The 23,051-nt window shown below is 40.8% G+C and overlaps 1 protein-coding gene across 11 annotated transcripts in view; it reads left to right on the top strand.

The window, feature by feature from the left end:
* Window positions 1-1,730: 1,730 nt before the first annotated feature.
* HDX (highly divergent homeobox) overlaps window positions 1,731-23,051 on the top strand; it is a 45,655-nt gene continuing 24,334 nt past the window's right edge. For 3 of the 11 annotated variants that reach the window (XR_002302057.3, XR_013538788.1, XM_020810398.3), the window contains exons 1-5: window positions 1,732-1,991; window positions 9,764-9,910; window positions 14,140-15,264; window positions 17,847-17,900; window positions 21,829-21,975. Coding sequence is in view for 8 of the 11 variants with exons in the window: in XM_020810398.3 (XP_020666057.1) it covers window positions 9,764-9,910; window positions 14,140-15,264; window positions 17,847-17,900; window positions 21,829-21,975 (1,473 nt within the window). In the remaining 3 variants the exon portion in view is untranslated. Of the gene's footprint in view, window positions 2,476-4,978; window positions 5,087-5,162; window positions 7,449-9,763; window positions 9,911-14,139; window positions 15,265-17,846; window positions 17,901-21,828; window positions 21,976-23,051 lie in introns of those variants that run through there. The other 8 variants (XM_020810400.3, XM_078380757.1, XM_078380759.1 and 5 more) reach the window with 8 other exon arrangements.

Here is a 23,051-nt window from a genome sequence, read left to right as displayed (position 1 = left end):
CGCAGGCCACATCTGGCCCACCTTGCCTTTTTTATCTGGCCCGGTCCGGTATGCTGGGGGTCAGAAGGAAATCTGATCCAGTTTTATTAATCTTTGCAGCCTAAGCAGTTTCCAAATTTGAAGTGATTTGCCTGAGGATTTGTGTCAGTTTTTAGTACCACATATCTGTGTGAACAAACCTTTCCAAGAATGAAGTATGTCAGGTCCAACTATTGAGCAAATTTATCTGATGAGCATTTTCAGTCCATTCTAATAATTGGCTCCTCAAGCTTGAAACCTCAGTTTGGCAGTATTTTGAAATTAAACAAGCAGTTCCATCATTCCCATTAATACTGTATTATACAAGTCTGTTGAGCCAAATAAAACTTATTCATTCATTATAAAACTGCCCCACCCCCTTCAATCCTCAAAAATGTGTAAAATATATGATGTGGTCCTCATACTGAAAAGTTTGGAAACCCCTGCCTTAGACTACAGGCACTTTCTCATCCCTCCTTTCCTGTGAAAGGTTTTAGCCCAGAAAGAGAGCGAGAATAATGGAAGTGAACAACAGTTTCATTGGGAAAGATTTGGCTTCTTGGACCATGGATTTTTGTAAGGATAGATTCTTGGTGAATGGCAGATTGAGCCTTATGTGGGGAGAATATTCTTTAGGAACTTTGCACACCCGGTAGAACTTAATCTAACTCCTGTGGAGGAAGCAGAAATGCATTCCAAGTACAGCACTGAGAATAAGAATACTGGTGATGCACCTGAAACTAGGATAATAAAGCAAGAAGCAATCAATAGATGGGAATGGACAATAAGAGATGTGTGAGCAGGACCAGGGAAAGTTGGTGAAGAACATCTGGGTGAAAAAATCAGAGGAAAGACAAACCACGGATATTATTGTGAAGATCTGCTACTTCCAAAAGATTTAGTTGATGCCTTCCACATGGCAGAATATGACAGTACATATTCAGTGACAAGAGATGTACTGTAGGAAAGACTTCAATTTATTCCACTGAGGGTTATTCCCACATTCTTCTCCCTCTTTAACATCCATAAAGTATCCTGGCAGATATGAAGAACACCATGCTTAGAAAAAGTGGGGCAAGTTACCACAGACTGTTTTACAAGGTTTCATTATTATTTTTTCACCAATCCAGTCTTGGTGTGCTGCGTTTTTAAAAGAGAAGTGTAAAGACTTAGATTCTTTTATTCTAATTAGGCAAATAAACCAGTCTTTTATTCTTCAGTACCGACTACCTAAACAAAAACCCTCCACAGGATTTAAGGTGGGGTGTTTTGTGTGCGTTTGTGTGTTTTAAAGCAGGGTTTATGGAGCGCCCAACCGAATCTCGCCTGACCCCCAAAAGAGGAAGCAAAGTGGTCAGACTTGGGACCGGTTTTGTTCCCTCAGGGAGAAAGGGGTGTGTGTGTGTGTGTGGAGGGAAATGTCGTGTGTACACGCCTGACACGCGCACAGCCCCTTGCTCGGCTCCCTCAGCGGCCTCTCAGCCCCCGCCCCTCCCTCCCTCAACGGCTCGCCTTCCCTCAGAATCCCGGCACTGTCCAGCCCCAAACGCTGCCGTTCCCTGAACCCTGCCACTCCTCCCTCCGTGCCTCTCCCTAGGGCTGATTTCATCGGGAGAATCGCCACGACGCCCCTCCCCTTTTTCACCCCTCCCCTCCCCTCTCGTCCGCGCGCCCTCCCTCCCTTCCAAGCGGGCACTGCTGTTCCTTCCACCGGCCTCTTCCCCCCCCGAAGGGGTTGAGAGGCGGGGGCAAAGAGAGAGCGAGCGAGAGGGAGAGCGAGAGTGACTGTCCCGGCCGGCGCTGATCTCAGGCGCCGATTGGCTGCTGTCTACGCTGACGTCACGATCATGATGAGAATTAATGATCGGAGGCGCTGATTTCATTGTGTGACGCCGGGACCGACCCAGCCGAAACCGGCTGAATTCGGCGCCCTGGGGCCCCCCGGACCAGCCCCGCCTGCCCCACAGAGCACGGTGGGTTGGCGCAGGAGACGGAGTTCTTTGGGGGAAGCGGGGAGGAAAGGGCCGGGGCAAGGGGGGGCGCGGACCCTGAGGGAGCGGGGGAGGGGGGAGGGGGAAGGGCGTCGGGGAAAGGAGGGCGGCCGCCGCCTCGCCCGCTTCTGAGGGGCGGAAGGGGGGGTGGCGGAAGAGGCGCCCCCTCCCTTCAGCCGAAAGGCCCGGTGGGGGATGGGCGAGGAGCGCGGCGAAAAGGACAAAAAATCGTCGCCAGAGGAGGAATAATCCCGCCCGGAGCTCGGCTTCAGCCGGGAGCCCGCGGACCACAACCACCCCCCGCGCGCATGCGCACTCTCCGCCCCCCGTTGGAAGCTGCGGCAAGCGCCCGTTGGCCATGGCGGCGGCGCGCGCGAGGGCCGCGTAACTGTGGCCTGCCGAGGGGGCTGCGCATGCGCGGCGGGAGGGAGGGGGTTCCAGAAATGAAAAGCTGGGCATGGGGCAGGTTGGTGGTTTTTTTTTTCTTTTTGAAGGGAAGCATATCAGCTTCCACTGGCCGAGGGGCGACGCATGCTCAGTGGCAGCTGGCTTTTCCTCTTGAGGAATGGTGCGCGTGCATTGAGGGCGCTTTGAAGAGAAGATGGGGAGGGTAGCCCCCTTCCAAAGGGGTGAAGAAGGGAAGAGTGGAATGGGTTTATTTCTCTCCCCCCCCCCCGCCACAGGGTGATAGTTTCTGTGGCTCTTTGTATGTAAGAATGCAAGCCAAGGATCAGCAAAGAAGTGGAGGTTTTGCCTTCTGGACTTAAATTTGCTAAAAGTAGCAGTTAATGATGCCATTGTCTTTATTTAATGTACAAGATTCATGCACCACATGTCCTTGACCGGGCTGGATTTTAGGAGGTGCACACTTTAAAAACTTGAACTAAAATATTAAAATGCAGTAATGAAGCAGCTACTACAGTATATGGCATTATACTGTGACTGAGTGGCTTGATTACTACCTGAGATTAAAAACATGGCCATTGTTTTAGGAGGTAAAATGTCAACTAACTTTCTTCCCAATGACATTGACCATACGTCCGCATTCTGAAGGTTGGGAGAATAGTTTTATGTACTGCATCAGTATGTAGTATTTCATAGATTAGTAATGTAATATATTTAAAGTACAGATCACCACAGCTGAACCTTCAGAGTAAAATGAATGGGAAAAGAAGTGAAGCAGTAAAAGTTTTTGACTGAAAGACTTAGGTATTGTTTTGGATGCAGTAAAACATTAGTATCTACAGGTGTCACATCAAAAGTTGAAATAGTCACGATGGAGTTCAACCTTTAGTAGAACGGGGACAAGAAGAAGTACGTACTAGCCTCAAAAGCACAATGGCTAGCTTGTAGACACAAACTAGCCATCAGTTTTATGTGAAATGTACTGTGGTCATAACTGCACTTTGATCTAGTTTGTATTTATTCACAAACCAATTGTAATACTGTAACTTCATTAGGGCTACAGTTGCAAACTGAAGGCCATCTATTGTGCAATGGAGAAAGCATTTACCGTACTTAATTTTTTCATAACTTTTTATGAGATAATCATGTTAATTGAAGCAAAACAGCAAAGGATTTGTTTGGTGTAAGGTTTTGTGGACTATTGTTATGTCTCACCAAGTCAGAACGAACTTATAGTGACCCTAATTAGGCTGTCAAGGTATTTAGGTGTTCAAGGTATTTAAGGGATGACTTTAACCCAGTGAGTTTCAGTGGCTGAGCAGGGATTTGAACCCAGGCCTCTTGAGTCCTTGTCCATCACTCTATCCACACACAGAGTATCCAGTGGCCCACAGACCACTGTGGACTAAAAGCCTTGAAAACCTAGGACAAACAAACCTTGCTAGTTTTCAAGGTGCTCCAAAATTCTTAGACCAGTATCATGTTTCCTCTGAATTATATGTGATGCCTTCAGTTACATATGTAAGCTCTCCTTTTAGTCTTTCGTGCAAGGGAGCATTAATAAAACTTCTTGCAGGAATCATTTGCAATGGGGTGACCTCAGGCGTATGTGAGGCAAGATCAAGATCACCAGAGTAGATCCAGAGTACTCCAGATCTGGAGCTGGTATATTGCATATTTTCAGAAAGGATCCTGTCCTTAGTAATTTTCAGAATTTATTTGAAAGCATATTTGGATAAGTGTGCCTAAGGAGCACCAAGATACCTATACTGTTTTATGGTAACTGGTATGAATATTGAATAAATGATGATGGAGCGTATGGGATTAAATTGAAAGCACATTATCATAACAGTAATAAAAATGAAGTTTAAAAACCTCAAAAAGCAGCAGACAGATGGCTCACTATGAGGACTCGAGTAGTCTTCACCTGTTGCATGCAAGAAAGAGTTTGAAACAGTTATTTTCTGTGATAATAATGATCTTGGAACTGCAGCGCTGTAAGGGACTCTATGGATCATTGAGTCCAACTCCCATCCTCTGACTTCATAGCCAGATGCCTAAACCACTGAGTTATCCAGCAGTTCTTGATAATTTCCAGAACTCTATGACCTGCATGGGAGTTGTACTTTACAAACTGACTTTTCCAAGCTGTGGTAGAAGGTAGAAACATTAGTGCCAGCTATGTCTTTCTGGGTAGGGTGCTCAGAGGCAAGGTGCTACTCCAGGAGAAACCATATTCCTTTTTTTTTTTTTAACTTAATCTGTGTAGTTACAAACCCTGTCGTTGATATGTTTGGACATGTATACGATTATGGATAACAAATAGGGCAAAATAATTGTTTTAAAAAGACATTCATTTCTGCAACCTAACAAAAATTGAAGAATTTTACTGCAACAAATGCAAATCTTTATGTAGGACTGAAACAACCTAGGATTCAGCCTGATTGTGTTCAGACTTTTAATAGTTAACAGAAGTCCTAAAGTATTGTGACAAAACATGCAGTACAAATCAAGTGAATTTATACATCCAGGTTAAATTAACTGCATGCTTCCCTTGCTTGCAGAATTTTCCCGCTAATGCATTAAGTCAAATGAGGAACTTCAGCCCTCTGCTTTGGAGAACATTACAAAACCAGTTGATAGATTGGTCTGATCTGTTGGGTAACATATAGGTTTGTGTGTCTCTTTACTTTCTAAAAAAATACTGTTACAAATAGCTGTCAGATAAGATTCATATTTAAGTGTTAAAAGTTTGACAGTAGTAAACAGCTACGTATTTCCACAGTTACCAAGTGAAAATTGCACTGGGATTTGCTTCCTAGACTATTTTAATTGACTCCTTTCTTACATCGTTGGACAAGTAAGCTTGTCCATTGCCTTATTTACTATGTTATTCTTTGCCATCCTGTTAAAGAGAAATTCTTCCTGGGCGAATGCTCATGTGGGCAAATTCAGCATAATTACTATTGAAACCTGAATATAAGCAGCAACATTATTCTGTGATTAAGTTGTACTTTGTCAGGAAGAGATGTCAGCTGTGTTCTATAGTTTACAGAAATGATGTCAAGAGAAATGCAGAATAATAGTGTCTTAGCATGTAATAGGTAAACCCCTATTACCAGTATTAGTTTTAATCCTTAAATCTTTGCTAGCAAGGAATATGTTTGTTCTGTGCCTCATAAGGAGCAATGGGAATGGGTCTGATCTTGATTGGCTATGTTGAATTCATCATCTGTTTGCTCTGGGTTTTATTTTGTGATACGGACACAGGCTTTGTGATATGAACACATGAGGTGTATGTGGTAGAGTTGTTCAGCATGTCATTTGATGTGTTATTTCATGATTGCCAAGGTGTTTAGAAGTGGCTGTACAATTTCCTTGTAAAATCAATACATGTGTTTGGGAAAAACCTCAGTATTGATTGATGATGGCCCAAACCCTGTTAGTTACACTTGGTAATAGAAATCCATTAGCATAAAAATCAGTAGTGAATTGCTGCAAGTTAAGAAGTTAATATAAACATTTGCTGTTGCCAACAATTATATGACTTAATATGTGCCAGCAAATGCTTGTGCTGTCATCGTAACTTGGGACTATTCACTGAAAATTATGCTAGTTTAATTACTTGTGTGATTATGCTGGTATAATTACTGGTGTAATTTTTCAGTTGATTTCAGTGCTTAAGATTTCTATGTTTGTCGTCATAAATGAGAAAAAGTTGTCCATGTCAGCTGAAGTGTCTTAAGTGACCGCACATACAGTGTTCCTGCTAACAGTATAATCCGTTAAAATGCCAGAGAATAACTGGCCCACAGATTGCTACATTGCTCTGTTGATTCACACCCAAGTCTTATGCCTCTTAAAGGTGAATGGGCTTAGTAGTGGATTTATTTATTTACTTCATGAAGAACTAGCATGGGTAACAAATTATGGAAGTGACAGTGAATATAACTCTAGTAAGATGCAATATAATGATCATCCAGATCAATAGAAAAACAAAACATAGAACTTTGGCTAGGTTTTGGGCAATAGAACTGACTTTACCAGATGAGGTAACTAGGTTAGCTGCCTTATATATTAGTTTAAGTTATTTAGATCAGTGGTCCCCAACCTTTTCCCAACCGCAGACAGGTTGGGGTGTGTGTATCATGCTAGTGGGGGGGGCGTGTTGCGCTTGCAGGGGGCATGTTGTACTCACAGGGCGTGTGCTCATGCATGGGGCGCACTCGTGGGGGGAAGATCTGTGTCCGTGGCCTGGTCCTGCCCATGCTGCAGACCGGGTGTTGGGGATCCCTGATATAGGTGATTCACCTAGTTTTACTGAAAAAAAAGCACACAGCATAGTGATGATCTTTATTGTGTAAGTCACTGTGTATGTTAAAGGTTTTTTTTTTTCTATAGCGGATTGTAGCTGTAAAGGTTTCTAAGGTACTTCTGCAAAAAAAAAAAAAAAAAAAACAACCCCACACAAAACAAACTATGAGTCTGGGAATAATTTGTGGGCTAACCTTTTATGTAATCCAGTAAACTGTGGCTCATGTCACATATGAAAGATAAAATCCAGCTGGCAGTCCTGTGCAGCCTTTCTCAGCAAGCATTTTTCTATTGATTTTCCCACTTCTTTGTTTGCTGGCTGTAGTTGGAAGTTCATATGCAGTTATTGACTTTTCAGTCAAACTTGTTATGTTTCTCTATGGGAAAAAATGCAGTCAGCAAGTGCTTCTGAGGTCTAGGTTAATAATATCAATGGATTGATGAAGGCTCATAAAGCAGAATAATGTTTTAGGTACACATTACCTGGAGCAGCACAGAAACAGCCAAAGAGGTGTCAGTATCCACATTACTTAAAATAACTTGTACTGTACAGTGAAACTAAGTCCTGTTGAAACATGGAGTTTTACTTTAGGAAAATATGATAGGCTTGCACTGTGGATCATTTTGTCTTCCAGGTGAAAATGCTTTTGGAACCTTAACATGAAGTGTGAAGTTCAGTCCTTGTAAATGGCCTTCCTATAGACAAAAATGAAAACAAAGGTATTATGGGGCCTTTAAAACTAACAGTATTTCAGAAATGAAATTGTTTGTAGGAGACTGGAAACCAGTAGTTTTTGGTTGAGTGACTCCTGGAGGGAGTGCATGTGTTAAGAAGCTGGTCACTGTGATCTGAAACATCTATGTGTAGGAGAGGATGAGGGAGAAGGAACTGTGATTTCTGAAAATTAATTTCTGAACCTAACATTCAAAGTCTGTATATATCAATCCTGTTTGTATATGAAGTTAGTAAAAACAGAAACCACATGAACAGATATGTTGGATTTAAGGGTCTGTAGGTTTAGCATGGTGCTCTAGACTGATAGCAAAAGAACAATGCAGAAAATATGTTGTTTCTTCAAGATGAACTTCATGTCCTATATTTCTGTCAGGCAGTTTTCTGTTCATATACTGACCTGAACTGAATCTGCTTTGGGAAAGAAAAATGCTTAATTTGATAAATGGCTTGATATCTGGCACTTTTATGTGCTGTGAAGTTTAGGATACTTCTTTGGAATGCCTGCTATTAGATGAGGGACAAGGCAATGTGAATAAGGAGCAGAGCCCTATATGACTTTCAAAACAATCCTTTTTAATTCCTAGTTCTGGATTTTGAAGATTACGTTCTTGATGGGTCACTTCTGTTTTAGATTAGTGGAAAGTGAAACATTTTTTCTGTCAAGGGCTGAATTTTCTCAGAGGTACTATGTTCAGAGACAGCTACAGCTGGATAGGGCTGAAGACAATGATATTGTGAGGCTGCTTATGTTTACTATCCGTTTCCCTGCTTACTAGGCTACATGGAGACGAACAGATGACTGTATCTAGAGGCTTCAACTGATTACTTATAGAATGATTCTGAAATTAGGCTGAGGGCTGCATGGAACTAAGCTGAGGACAACAAGTTGCTTGTGCCTGATGTTGATAGGTGTACATATAGGGGAAAGCCATAATTCAAGGATGAAGCTTATGCTTTGTATGCAAAATGCATGAGTTTCAGTCTTCGGCATATCAAGCTGGGCCTAGTAAAGATTGCGATCTTAAGACTGAATAGTTTCTGCAGGTTACTGTAGGCAATGCCGAGCTAGATGGACCAATGGTTTTATGGTCTTGTGTTTCCAGATTCTTCCACTGAGAATAAACTCCTAGAGTTTGGTGAAAGCAGACTCACTGTACAAGCTTTCTCCAGCCTGTGTTCCTCCACATGATTTACTGTGTTTCCCTGAAAATAAGACAGGGTCTTATATTAGTTTTTGCTCCAAAAATTCATTAGGGTATATTTTCAGGGGATTTTTTTTATGTACAACAATCTATATTTATTTAAATACAGTCCTGTCCTCTTCTTCCAGTTGCTGCACAAGGATGGAAGGCAGGGTTTCACTTCACTGGGGCTTATTTTTGGGGTAGAACTTATATGACAAGCATCCTGAAAAATCATACTAGGGCTTATTTTCAGGTTAGGTCTTATTTTACTGGAAACAAGGTAGACAATTGCTTCCCAACCTGGGTATCCAGGTGTTCTTGAACGACATCTCCCAGAAATCCTGACCATCACAGCTATGGTGAAGGCTTCTGGAAGTTTTAGTCCAGGAACATCTGAGGACCCAAGTTTTGGAACTACTGATCTACAGGATAAAAAGTTGAGACCCACTTCTATAGCTGATAGAAAGTTGGATGGATCAATTGTATGCATATATGTTTCAGTCCAAGAAAATCTGGGGACCCAAGTTTGGGAAGCATTGGTTTAAACTGCAGCTTTGCTCAGCCGAAGTGAACACAGCTGATGGTCAGGGATGGTGGAAGTTGTGGTGTAAAACATCTCTAGCCATAAAGATTAGCGAAGTCTGTATTATTCTTTGCTAATTCATCTGTGCCACTGAAGTATAATATAGATTTTTTTTTTTGCTTCTGTATGTTACATAGCTATGTTGTGCAACTTTTGACTTTGCTCATTAAAACTCAAGGAAAGCTACTGAGCACCAAAGGTTTTCTGTCTTCATAGATTTCCTCAGCATTCCATTTCTTGGTCACTCTTGGGTATGCCTAAGAACAGAAAAAAAGCCCTTTTCTCAGTTTGGAAATGTGTGATTTTCTTGACAAGCTTCTCTGAGTTGTTTTAGAAAGTGTAGTGGCCCTGTTCTTGCTCAGACTGCGTGGATTCCTGAATGTTAAAGAACTATTGCTTTTTGTTGTCACTAAGTACAGAGCCCAGTCCATTGTAGTTTCCTGTCTATTTGGATAAATGACAACTTGTTTTTTAAAAAAATCTGCAAATCTTAAATTATTCAAATTTTCAGAGTATCTTCTTTTATTTTTAGATGAATCTGCGTTCTGTATTTACTGCAGAACAACAAAGGATATTGCAGCGTTATTATGAAAATGGAATGACAAATCAGAGTAAAAATTGCTTTCAGCTCATATTACAGTGTGCACAAGAAACTAAGCTGGACTTCAGTGTAGTCAGGGTAAGTACCGAGGACTTCCATGGTCACATTTACATAACAGTTTAACAAACACGTCTTTGCTTATTTATCTGCAGGGCATGGGAGGTTGAGAAGCTGAAGGTTTCATTGGAGAAGAAAACTTGTGCTTCTTTTCCCTTTCTGTTGACAGCTCTTTGTAGTCTTTTCTGTTGTTTGAGATAGCGCCTTGAAGTGCTTTCATCTTCTCCAAGCAACATGAGTCTTTTTAACATCTGAAGTTGGCACTTTTGTTGAAAATCTGGCTTTTGTACCTCTTTGAAAATGTTGTTGTCATCTCTCTATTTTGGATGCTTAATTTTTAAAAATTAGATTGAAAGGAGCATGTAGGAATACCCATTACACTTTGTATAGTAATAGACATTTAAATCATCATAGATATGCATCCATGAATTTAAAGCTTAAGTACAGTTAATACGTCTTTGCAACTACCTGTGTTATTCAGGTATGTTTGTCTGTCAGCCATGAGCCCTGCTTCGTAGTCAACTTTAGGTTTGCCTCTGTATAAAACATGAGAGGTTTAATGGTATTGCATAGCATTTATGTGCATCAAATCGTATCAACCATAGTGATTTAATATAAGTATACTAAACTAGGGGTATACAGGTCAGGGTGTTTTTGTTTTTTAACAAGCTTAAGACACACCTACTGTAAGACTGCTCCTTCAGAAAATATCCATCTTTTTTTCCTCCATGACTGGTAAGAATGGGACAGGGAATGTTTTTGAACTGGAACTTTGAGAGCTAGCTTGAATACTGTGAAAAATCTCTTGATTTGAAGTGTTATGGTTTTTTTCTTTTCAGGGGATCTGCATGATATTTCCACTTAACACACTCCCTTGCAAAAAAGGAAAGACCAATAGGCTCTGATTTCTTTCATCAGCAGGGGTCATTTCACATTAGTTTGTGTGGATTCCTAATGGAGATAGAGAGAAAAGGTGTGATCCCAAGAGAGAGCTTCTGGCTGAGAGAACAAGCTTTGGCTTTTTTCCTTTCTCAGACAAAATATTTTGACTAAAGGATTTCAGTATATAATTCTGTGTTGGTCTTTACTATTAGACTATTTAACTCTTATTGGTTTAATGTACAGTTGAACCCCCTGGACTTACTCTGTATATTCTATGAATCTTAAGGGAGAATTAGCAATCCCTTTCTGCCAGTTGTAAGAGAAGCTGTTCACATCATTTATTCTGTCTTCCTATACTGTTATGCACCTCATACACTTAGGATCCTCTGGTTCCTTACAATCAGTAACTCTTTTCTTCCCTTCAAGTTGCCTTTCTATACTTCATGACAAACCACTGTACACCTACATACACATCCAGGGCGAATAGGTCTTTTCACGACAAAGATTATGTCTCCCTCTTAGTCTCAGTAGCATGTGCTTGTATTTAGTCCTAGGTAAGTTCTGATATGTTCTGTATAGTGCTCTTGTAAAAAGCAAAACACTTGTTCCACAGATCATGCTATTTCCCCCTGCTTGTCCGTTCCAAACAAATGTAAGCAGAGATCAGTAAAAGAATACAGTATCTTTGTCATCTGTAGGTATATATGTGCTTATGCCTGAGGGGTGCTATATTTGCCTTGTAATATATAAAACTAAAATTAAATGAAGCCCATATGTTGAGTGCAGTATCAAGTAGTGTTGATTGTTCAAAATTAACTCTTGTGTATTTCTTATTAGTAGTTTGTTCAAGTGGTTCTGAGAAGAATGAACCATTCCCTACAATTGTGCTGAATTAATCTTACCAAAAGTCGTGATATGTAGTATTTCTATAAATATATGTTTGAGTGATCTTATGAAACCAGACAGTTGTCACTTTAAAGGATCTGTTCTTAGTGATGACCACTTGCAATATGATTGTCTACTGAGAGAAAATACCTGCTAAACTTCTATTCTAATAAGAAATCAGTCCAGCTATGCTTCACAAGTACATCTCAAAGCACTATGTGTTCATTTTGTCATTTCTTCCATTTTGCTTCAAAAAGGTTTAAGGCCTTCCAGTACTGGTCTCTATTCTGCCTCAAAGTCCTTTTCTTTTTCTTTATTTGCTGTTTAATTTTTATTTTGTTTGGAGTACTCCTGTGTATTCATTTTGGATTTTAGCTTTAAGCCAGAGACCATTTCTTACGTTACAGCTGTATTGTGGATGATGCTACGAATGCTTTTTCATGGGGCAAGCACCTTGCAGTGGCTGTAATGTGCAAAACCCATTCATCAAATGCCTCCCTTATCCTGGAACTTCATCACATCAGCAGGTATATTTTGTCAATATGCTGTAGCTGGTGAGGAGATACTACATACAAATCTTCAGCATAGGAGTTATTCTAATACAGTACATTACAATTCTGTGGTCAACCTTTGGAGTTGAGTCTTAGAAGCTTTTCTGCAATTTGTATGTCTGTATGTAATTATTTTCTAACTAAATCTGACTGCTAAGACACAATTGTCATTGCAAGACAAATTATTCCCTGAGGTGTCAAAACATTAAATTTGGAAAGTATGCATGTTGGGAGCTGATTCTCAGATAATGATAAGCCAGAATTGTTAAGGATTATGTCTTACCAAGAATGATGCTGGTGCACATTGCCCTGTTATTCTTGCTTGCCTCCTACAGTTAACAAGCTAGGAAACCTTTGTTCATATTTTTTTAATGTTTTAACCAAGCAGGGAGCCCTCTCATCTTATTCTCCTAAATGGGTGGAGCCATAAGATGTAATGAGACCGCCCATCCAGGAAGCTTGACTTGAACATAATACTAACCCAGTGCTGGCAAATGGGCTGTATCTGGTTGTTTCTCGGTTTCCATCATCCTCACTTGCTAATGTAGAACAAAGTGAACCGCTAACATTAAATTGACTCTAGAGTTGTTATCAGCATTTAGCTGTGGTGCATTTTGATTGTAAGTGTGGGGACCTTATTATCTGCTGCTGAATTTTGGAGCATTCAGAATCCTTCAGAAGGAAGAGTGGAATTACTGGTTTTATTTATTTATTGTTCATTTTCAGTGGGAATAGGAATTGGGATAGGGGTACAGGGGGTGGGGTGGGGAAACAGGTAAGGATCGGGGAGGGGTAAAATTCCAGAGAGTGAAAGAGTATTTTTACATGCACTTACACAATTATTGATTTTTTTAAAAAAAATTTCATTTTTATATAAGAGTTATTGATTTTTGCGGGGCCGAGTGTCTGGTGGAGTCGTACTAACACTGGAAGGTTGGTGGCCCTGTGCTAAACAGAGCATAGATAAAAGATTTCTGATTTGTCTAGTTGTACTTGCTGACAAGAAATGCCAGTCAAAGATGATACGGCAGCGTTAATCAGCACCCTTGCTTATTGATATTAGAAACTGACATTCAAAGAAGCAGAGGCATTCTGTGTAGCAAGTTTTCCATAGATTGAAGATGCTTGTTTGTTTTGTTGGTTGTGTGGTTTTTATATTCTTAACTGTTTAAAAGTTATGTGACTTGACTGATGTAAGTTGCATCTACCACATATCTCTATGCAGAAGTACTGTAATTATCTGTATATAGGTGATAGACTGACTTGACATTCTAAGTATTTTCCATGTGGTAGAGAGCCCAAGCGTTTTCTCCGGTCTATCTTCTGGAGGCAGCTGACTGGAAAAAATATTCCTTGTTTGCTTTCTTGCAATTTGACAGAAGTTTAATGTGCAGAAATGAAGGATGTGAATGCGAGCAGGTGGTGATGTCTGCACATCACACTGGCATTATAGGTACAGCCACTGAAGGTAGTTAAAATATTTGCCGTGCTAGCCCCTAAGAAAAGATGGTGGCCAGAGGGCAAAAGGTCCATGGTGCTAAAACTTAGCCATCTTCTCTAAAGGAAAAAATAAAGAAATAAAGGCAAGGGGGAGGGGACATCAGTAGGTAACATCTTGATGCTCTGTATGGTTGGGATGTGAAGTACACTAGTAATTGCTGGAAAACTGTAACTGAGAGTAAAGAGGAGCTGCCACTTATTTGCTCTGTTTCATAATGTTACTTTCCTGGGCTTCATTTTCCAGAGTATCCCAGTCAGCATGGGCATGGTCAGGCTGATTGAGGAATCCTGGGGACTGTAATCCAGAAAAATGCTATTTCCAAAAATGCTTGTTCAGGCTTTGCATCACGAAGGCTGCTTTGTGACCCTGTGGTCCGATCTGAATGCCTTTGGATTAGATCCTTTGCTGACCAACCATTTTGTATTTTGCAGACCTGGGTTGGCAACAAAAGAAGAAAGATGAGTAGCAAGAATGTTGTGGATTCTGGAGGAACTCCATCTGGGACTGTTGCCAGTACACTGACCATACCTTCCGAAGTGGCAGTCCGAAATGTGGTCAGCATTGCCCGCTCTCAAAGCCAGCAGTCATCTTGGACATCCTCCAACAATGATGTGATAGTAACTGGTATATACAATCCTGCCAGTTCATCTGGCAGACTAGTGTCTGCTAAGCAGACGAACACACTGATGAGTGATATGCATAAAAACTCTTTCCAGAGGCCCCCTGGGAAAAGTGATCCTGAATTTCAGCGGCAGCACATTGCAGTGGCACGCCAAGCACCCCACTGTAAAAATGCATCACTCTTCTTGGGAGAAAAAACAATTATCCTGTCAAGGCAAACAAGCGTGTTGAATTCAGCAAATTCCATTTATAATCACACTAAGAAAAGCTATGGTGGTTCTTCAGTTCAGACTGCAGAGTTGGTTCTACCTCAGAAGCCTGTGTTATGCCACAGACCATGCAGAGTGGAGCAGATGGGGTGCCAGAGGTTACAAAAGCCGGAGCATCCAATCCTTGCTTCACACATGCCGTCTGGGCAAAGGGCTAATAACGTTAGAGATCCTTCCTGCAGCACACACAACTTGGAGATCCGAGAGGTCTTTTCTTTGGCTGTTACGGATCAGCCTCAGAGGATCCTGGGAGGAAATGCACAGAAATCATTGTCTACTTCAAGAGAAGCCAGTTGTTTGTCAATTGCTATGGAAACTGGGGATGTGGATGATGAATATGCTAGAGAAGAAGAGCTGGCATCAATGGGTGCCCAAATACAGAATTACTCCAGGCTGAGTGGCTCATCTCTCAGAGCTGAGAATCCAAGCACGGGTCTGTCTGGGTCAGGCAGAAGTGTCAGCTGCAGTTCTCACATGGTGAATGCCAGGGACTTGCACGACAATATCTTGTATCATAATAGAGACTATCGCTTGCCTCCACGGACCTCCTTACATACCACGTCTAGTACACTGTATAGCAGCTCCTACCCATCAAGAAGTAATCTTTCCTCTCATTTTGCAGCATCCAATCAACTAAGGTTGTCTCAGAACCAAAATAATTACCAGGTAATTGCTGTTCTGTGTATTTTGTTTTATACAGTTGTGTCTCACTTTACGATTGCCCCGCATTACGACGAATCCGCTTTACAACAATCTTTTTGCGATCGCAATTGCGGTCGCAAAACAATGGTCTAAATGGGGGAATTTCGCTTTGCGATGATTGGTTCCCTGCTTCGGGAACTGATCCTTCGTAAAATGATGTTTTTTAAACAGCTGATTGGCGGTTTCAAAATGGCCGCTGGGTAAATAAAATGGCTCCCCGCTGTGTTTAGGGATTGATTCCTCACTATACAGGCAGCGAAAATGGCTGCTGTATGGAGGATCTTCGCTAGACTGTGAGTTTTAAGCGCATTGGAACGCATTGAAAGGGTTTCAATGCATTTCAATGGGCTTTTTATTTTCGCTTTACGATGTTTTCACTTAACGGCGATTTTCCTGGAACGGATTATCACCGTTAAGCGAGGCACCACTGTACTGTAGTTTGGCCACAGGCTATAGAGGCCAGTAGCAGTTAAAAACAACTGTTGTACACAGTTCTTTTGAAACTGTAGGCTTTCAGGGTCAGGACGCATGTTTCTTTTTGATTATCTCCTGCTCTTAGACCCTGTTTTGAATTTTAAAATGTACTTCATGTCTTTGTACAATGAAATAGTAAAACTTGTTGGGATATGTTTAATGGAAACAGTTCATAGACCAATTACAGGTTATTTTTCCGTTTTTGAAAGCCAGGACAATTGTGATCGTGTACTTGATGATATAAAGCTGTTAATTGGGGAAGTAACTCATTTTGTCTTGACAGTTTAATGTAACTAAATCTGAGTGTACAGAAGCAGATTGCTGATAGCTTTCATTGTGTGCAAACATTTTTACCATCAGAAATTGTATGGTATTCTATTGACTGAAATTTAGTGGGCTCATGTGTCATCACTTACAGCAGTTTTTTTGGAAACTTAAACTTTTTGATAACCCCTCTCTCCACCAAAGAAGGCTCCCTTGGTATCCCTTTTGCCATGGTGAGTTTTAGGTGCCATGGGACAGGAGATCTTTAATTTCATAAAATTGCTACTGCTGATTTTTGGAAATTAAAGTGTTCCCCAGCAGCTTTCCCACAGAGATCCCAAGGTAGCCTTGGGATTTTCAGGAGGGAATTGGAAAGTTTTGATTTCTGAAAAAACACTTTGGTTTAAGCTAAAACAACAGAGTTTCAGAATGCAGTGATGTGATGTGCTTGTTCTTGACCTATTGTTTACTTTTGCAATGCAGTTTTGGGCCATTTGAAAATAAGAACTTTTGATAGAATTGAATGATTAAACATGGAAAAGGGGTAGCAGATGTGAAAAATAGTATTTTAATTTTTAGAAGTTTCTGTCAGGAAATTTGTGCCTAACCTAATTCAAAATTGCCAGAATATATAAAATATTTAATAGTCAACATGTATCCATGCACCTATTCCAGGGTGTCCTTAGAAGAATGTGAGACCAGCTTCTCAAAAAGGAATTATTACTTTCTTTGGGCAAGTAATTTCTTTGGAGGCTGTACATACCTTGCTAGATAAACAAACAAGTCCTTATTTATCTAGTGGAGTGCAAACTAGCAAAGCATTAAACCCTCCCTAGTTTGCCTCTGGCCTCCAGTACTGGCATAGGGCATGGTGGCCCCATGTAGCTATTATGCCCTCCTTGTGACCCCTGTCATATCTCTATGGGGATACTGAACTCCTCAGGTTAATAATGATTGTTAACTTGCAGGCTGTACAGAAGATAGCACTTGATCCTCATCTAAATTGATAACACTACAGTTTAGTGGTTTGCAACAGGCCTTGGACTTATGTGGTTGTCCCTCCCCCAGTGCAGCAGTGTTTCTGCCTCAATTTTAGGGTAATTAAAGCTTATGACAGCTGAACCCAGACAAACTGTGCTTCATCTTAATTGTAATCAGTTGGAATAAGCTGATTTGGCACATTTCTTTCATAGAATAATCAATGGTACTGAATTTGGATGTGCATATGCAGGCCATTTTCTGCTGCATAAAGAGGCTGTATGTTTCCTCCACTGGCCATCTATGCATGCAACAGATCTGGCAGATTTGTGGTGCACAGGTGTTTTTACACATTCTTGATTTTTGAAACCACATTTCCGTGACATCTGAACTTGGAAGAGGGCCGTTTCCTAAGCCAGTGGTGGGCAAATTATGGTTGTGCTGGAGAATGGGCAGGGTTTTTTCAACCCCATTACCCTTTGAGGATTGCATCAGTCCTTCTTTGTGAATAAGTCATGATCAGAAACAAAAGAAACCAAGAAGACTTTAATGAAACCAGACATATTCATAGAAGGGCAAAGGACTACATGGAGAAACATTTGTTTCCAGGTCCTATGAACCGTCATTTATTGGGCTAGGATTATGCCCTATGCCTGGACTAAGCCATTTCAAGAGAAGAAGAATTTATGGTCACTTTCTCAAAGGTAGGTGGTTTATAGACAATTTTCTGTTTTTGATCATGTTCCTCAGATGATTCTCTATTTCGCAGGCTCTGTGCCATCTGTAGACACAGATGCACCTTCTTGGTAATACTCCTTTTCTTTCTACAGATTTCAGGAAACCTTACTGTGCCTTGGATTACGGGTTGTTCCCGAAAAAGAGCAGTAAGTACTTTTCATGGTGAAAAGAAGTGGATCACGTGCAGACCTAGTCATTTTGAGGTTTCTGTATTATTAATGATCATGATTAGGAAGTTATATATTGTTTTGGTTTGAAAGGAAATTATTTCTCCCCCCACCGTTCTTTGGAACATTCCTCGCAGTTCAGAAAACACTGTTGGATATGTTTACTCACAGAGAGAAGCATTTACTGGCTGGATTTCCAAACAACTTTGAATATTGTTTTACCATTAACATCAGTAGTACTTCTTAAACATCATTAAGAATTTGCTAGCATTCTGTTATTCCTCAGAGTACCTCTGTCTGTGGTGGTAGTAATGGATTAGATGAAGATGGTCCTCACTGTGTAGCAAGTATCCTGAAATTCTGCCAGCTGACTGTAATGTTTAATGCAACTGTCATTCCACCGTTTTCATTGTTTGGTTTAAATAATGTTATAACAGCAACAGAAATTCAAAATTGCTCTTAAAAATCCATGCAAATATTTCTGTTGCCAAATAATTTTGATGAAGGATTGGTGTCACTAAAAGCGATGAGGAAAAGCCATTGAAGTAAAAAAGAAAAAAAAATAGCATAAATGTTTGGAAATGTGGTATAGGCTTTAAGAAAGACCAGCATTGCTAATGGTAAGGGTAACACAGGTAGCTCTAATTGTTGGCTCTCAGAATAAAATATTAATTTTTAGAATTTATACAGTAGTTGATTTCATTTCTTGAAAATTCTTCTTTTGCTCTCTGAATGCTTCTAAGTAGTTTTGCCTTCTATTTTTTTGTCTCTGTTAATTTAGTGAGAATGAATTTCAGATTGCCTGATACATAGTAAAATGAAAATGTAATGACAGAGAGCCGTAAATCTTTTAGTTCTGCAGTAACTCTAAATCATGGGGGGGGGGGGGGAGCTGTGCACAGATTCTTGTTTTAGAGTTGTTGCTATTTTTTTTTTAATTATTGATTTAAGGTGGAATTAAATTACCTGAATCCTTGCAATTGAAGATGCTTTTCAATCATTTTTTAAACCTGTTTACAGACACCATGGTTTAACAAATAGGGTTTAGGGTTTCTCCATTTGTATAGAGAGTTTGTATTCCAAAGAGATTCATGAAAAAGTGGCTTGTAAGTTTATTCAATTATGCCAGGGAAACAAAATATCTGTCATTTTTGTGATCAAGAATAATATCGGATGTCTTTCTCAAATGTGTAGCTGGCTGGATATGTATCTCAGTGAGGCATGTATCTGGTAGCAAAGCCAGAGGTTGCGAGTTTGATTCCCCGCCATGCATTTCTAGGAGAGCCAACCTGTGTGGCCTTGGGCAAGTTGTATGATGGTCCCAGGGCAGCCCCAAAAGAAGGAAATGGTCAACCACTTTTTGAGTGTTATATACCTAGAAAACCCCAGTTCCTTAACTATTAAGGGCTTTTGACAAGCTACATATCTGGGGAATACTTCTGCAGTATGCTCAGAGGGTATGATGACAGAAAATACTGGCCCTCATAAGCTGTCCGAAACAGCTGGTGCTCTTTGCTGGAGGCTCTTGCCCAGTGCTGGAAAGAAACAAAAGTTGACCTTCACACATGAGAAGCCATGTGTAATCTTGAGCACGACAGAGAGCTAGTTGCTGCTTAGCCACAAGGGCTGCTTTTTATAGTGAATTAATTGCTGCTCTTTGCCAGAAAATGTCTAACAACTTGTCCTTCAGAATGTGTGTAACATGACTGATGAATTTAACACCAGGCGGGATGTGAGTGATTTGGAGAACAGTGGTGCTTCAAAGGGCAAAGTGAAATATTCAGTCAACAAGCTGTTTACATAAATAATTTCCTTTAACTTTCTCATACTCGGCGGGATACAGAGCTTCTGGGTTTGTCTCTGAATGAAATCCTGGTCTGCTTTCTTCAGTGGAATTTCAGAGAATTTCGATAGGTTAAACACAGTATACTTAAAATAGCAAAACAAAGGCTTTTGTACTTTGGACTTGCTATTAGTATTCAAGGCTCACTGGAAATGACAATAAATGGCACAGAAAAGCTGTGTTCTGCGGGTGGGTAATGTGCAACTCAGCAACCACTGTTGAACTGCATCCTCCGTCAGCCCCAGTGACCATCTGATAACCTTTGATTAATTTATGCGCAGTTAAAGTGGACAGCCTTAAAATGCATTAAGTCTTTCAGCTGACAAGTATAAATAAAATATGAGGGCAATTACCATTTTTCCTTCATCCATTTAAGATAGTGTGGTGGGAAAAAAAATGCTGTTTTAACAGATGGGACTGGAAAATGCAGTCATTCTGCCAAAGCATCCAGTGAAATAGTGAGAAATTAGTTGCAGTCCAGAAATGCGTCCATGTGCTTCCTCTGCCCTGAGGCAGGTCTGTTGGTATAGACGTCACTTGATTCTTTGGGGGTTGGTCAAGTCCTTGTGTTGGTGTGGGCTTTGGCTTAGCATTAGTGTCTGATCCTGCTCTCCAGCTCCTTCTCCTCTTCTGAGCTAGAAACTAGAACCCTGGCACTAGGGAGGAAACAGGGGGAGTCAAATTTTACTCTTTGGCTTCCTAGCGTCATTTGACACCGTGGGCCAAGATACTGTTTTGGACCAGTCGCCTGATACAAAACTCAGTTTAGGCAAATGGAGTTCCTGCTGGTGGGGATGGTTCATCTGTTGTATGTGTTCTAGACAGGTTTGCAGTAAAGGACAGCCTTAGGATCTAGTCTTGGGTTTGACCTTGCCTTTTGAGGCCCCAGCTGACGTCATCACACAAAATATCTTCCCTAAGCTATGGCTCCCTGAAGTGTAGAGAGTGGGGGATGGCCACTGTTATTTACACTTTCATGATGTGCAGGCAGCATGCTGCTTTTGAAGACTGACTGGAAACTTCCATTGAGGCAAAGCACAACAGCTAGATAGCTAAAAGGTCAAGGAGAATGCATTGCTTTGTCACATGCACTGGCTCTCGGTTGTGCTGTTTTTCATCTTTGAAAGCCTTAAAAGGCTTGGAACCAGGGTGTCCCATCTTCCACATGAACCTCTTTAGTTCCCTGAAGGAGGTTGTGACTTACAGCAGAGCATTGCCAGTTGTCATATTCCACCTTTCCCTTGTCTGGTGCCAAGTCTGATGTCTTTTTGGTGTCAATTAAATACAGTATGTGTTTTATTCACTCATGCTATTTAGGGGCTTATTTTATATTTTGTATCATTTTGTATTTTAATCTAAATATATCCTGGCTGCCTTAATCATTGAGGTTTTTTTTAAAAAATATGTTCTTGAGAAGTCCTCTTTCTAATGTACTGTTACTTGAGAGGTTTTCTACCAAAGAGATAGAGCCAAGAAGCTTAAAATGGAATACATAACGTCACGTCACATACATCTTTATATATAGCAAACTGCTTTGTTGGCTGCTCCACGGTTCTTGGCCCTATTTCTTCTTTTCCAAAACTCTGAACCGGTTCTGTGAGTGATGCAACATTCTTATTTGGGGCCAGTGTTCGGCAAACAAAGTAATTTTTCAAAGGAAATAAGAATTACAATACCATTCATTTAGGAATACATGTACACTGGCCTTGTAGCCAATAATACATGGGGCAGTTAAGGCTCCAGCCACTGTTTCAAATGCTGCTTTGCTGTTCCAGCTAAATGCATCCATTTTTATTCCACACAAGTGATCAAGCGTGTACGTGCTGACATTCATAATCTACACTGTGCTTCTTATCACATCGGTCTGGAGTAATTTCTGTTAATAAAACTTTAGACGAAGCCAAGCATAAGCTTTGTTGGGTTGAATAGTCATGAACAATTTTTTGTTGGTTATTTTGTTTCATGTTGCAACTCTGCATGAACCAACATCATTTTTTAGTTTCTGCCCTACCTGCTGGTTTTGGTGTAGTTAGTAAGAATCCAAACTTTTTTTTTTTTTTGTAGCTACAAGATCGTACACAATTCAGTGACCGGGATTTAGCTACGTTGAAGAAATACTGGGACAAGGGCATGACCAGCCTTGGCTCTGTTTGCAGAGAGAAAATTGAAGCAGTTGCTGCGGAGTTAAACGTTGACTGTGAAATAGTGCGGGTAAGAAACCTCTAGCCCTCCCATTTCTGGTTGCAGAAGCAAAAATAGCCTAGATGAAAGCCTTTTTAAAAATTGCATGAGGTAGACTGAAATAGCTTGCACGTGTTACATAATGAATGGCCACGTCAGGAAGTGCTCCCTTGTTCTGTTTCCTGCCTATTTATAGTTGAAACCCCTCAGGTAAGAGATTTATGGATTGACGGTATGGTCTAGATGTTTGACACTCCAGTTGGGCTGGAATTTTTATATACTTTTTTTTAACAAGCAAGGACCTTCTCGAGGGCAGAAGGGGGAACAGCTTGCTGTTGGGCAAAGGTAAAGCTTCCTTGGAGCAGAAGGAAGTCACATTTTCTAACCACTCCCAACCTTGAGAGTCATAGTTCAGAGGGTGGGGCAATTCTTGGCATCTTGAGCTAAGACTCCATAGAAAGCAGGCTGTGGAAGACTTTGACTTGTAGATCTTGATGAGTCCTGGAGACAATGTCAGGCTGGTCACGTCACTGTGAAAGAAAAGGCTTGTATAGCTTTCTGCAGATTGAGGAGTTCAGCAAAAGAATAGAAAAGGCTGGTATGGTACAGTTACAAAGAGTGTGAGCTGTGAGATGGCAGGTCCCCAGTTCAAATCTTAACTCATCAGGCAAACCACTATTCTCTCTCACACACAGCCCTTGTCTGTAATATGGGGTGCTCTGAAGTTTTCAGAAGAAGGGCCAATAAAACTGTCATAAATACATATTAATCCCAGATGTTTTTATAGATGACATTTCTTCCCACCCATCTTTTGAAATGGTTACAAGGCATGTAGCGTATTTTTCCGTGTATAAGACACCCCCATGTATAAGATGCTCCCCCACTTTTCTAACCCCAAATTAAGAAATATTAAGTGGGGCTTAGCAAGTGTAGGGGAAAAGGGATCAAAGCACTGCAGGATCACTTTGATGCCTGCTTTCTCCCTTCATGCTAAGCCCCGTGGGGCTTAGCAAAAGGAGGGGGAAAGGGATCAAAGCAATCCTGTGACTGCATGATCATTTCGATCCCTTTCCCCCTTATACAGCCATGGGATTGCTTTGATGCTT

Source organism: Pogona vitticeps, chromosome 11 (assembly GCF_051106095.1).
Source record: "Pogona vitticeps strain Pit_001003342236 chromosome 11, PviZW2.1, whole genome shotgun sequence".
Classification (NCBI taxonomy): Eukaryota; Metazoa; Chordata; class Lepidosauria; order Squamata; family Agamidae; genus Pogona; species Pogona vitticeps.
This window is presented reverse-complemented; position numbering and strand designations above follow the sequence as displayed.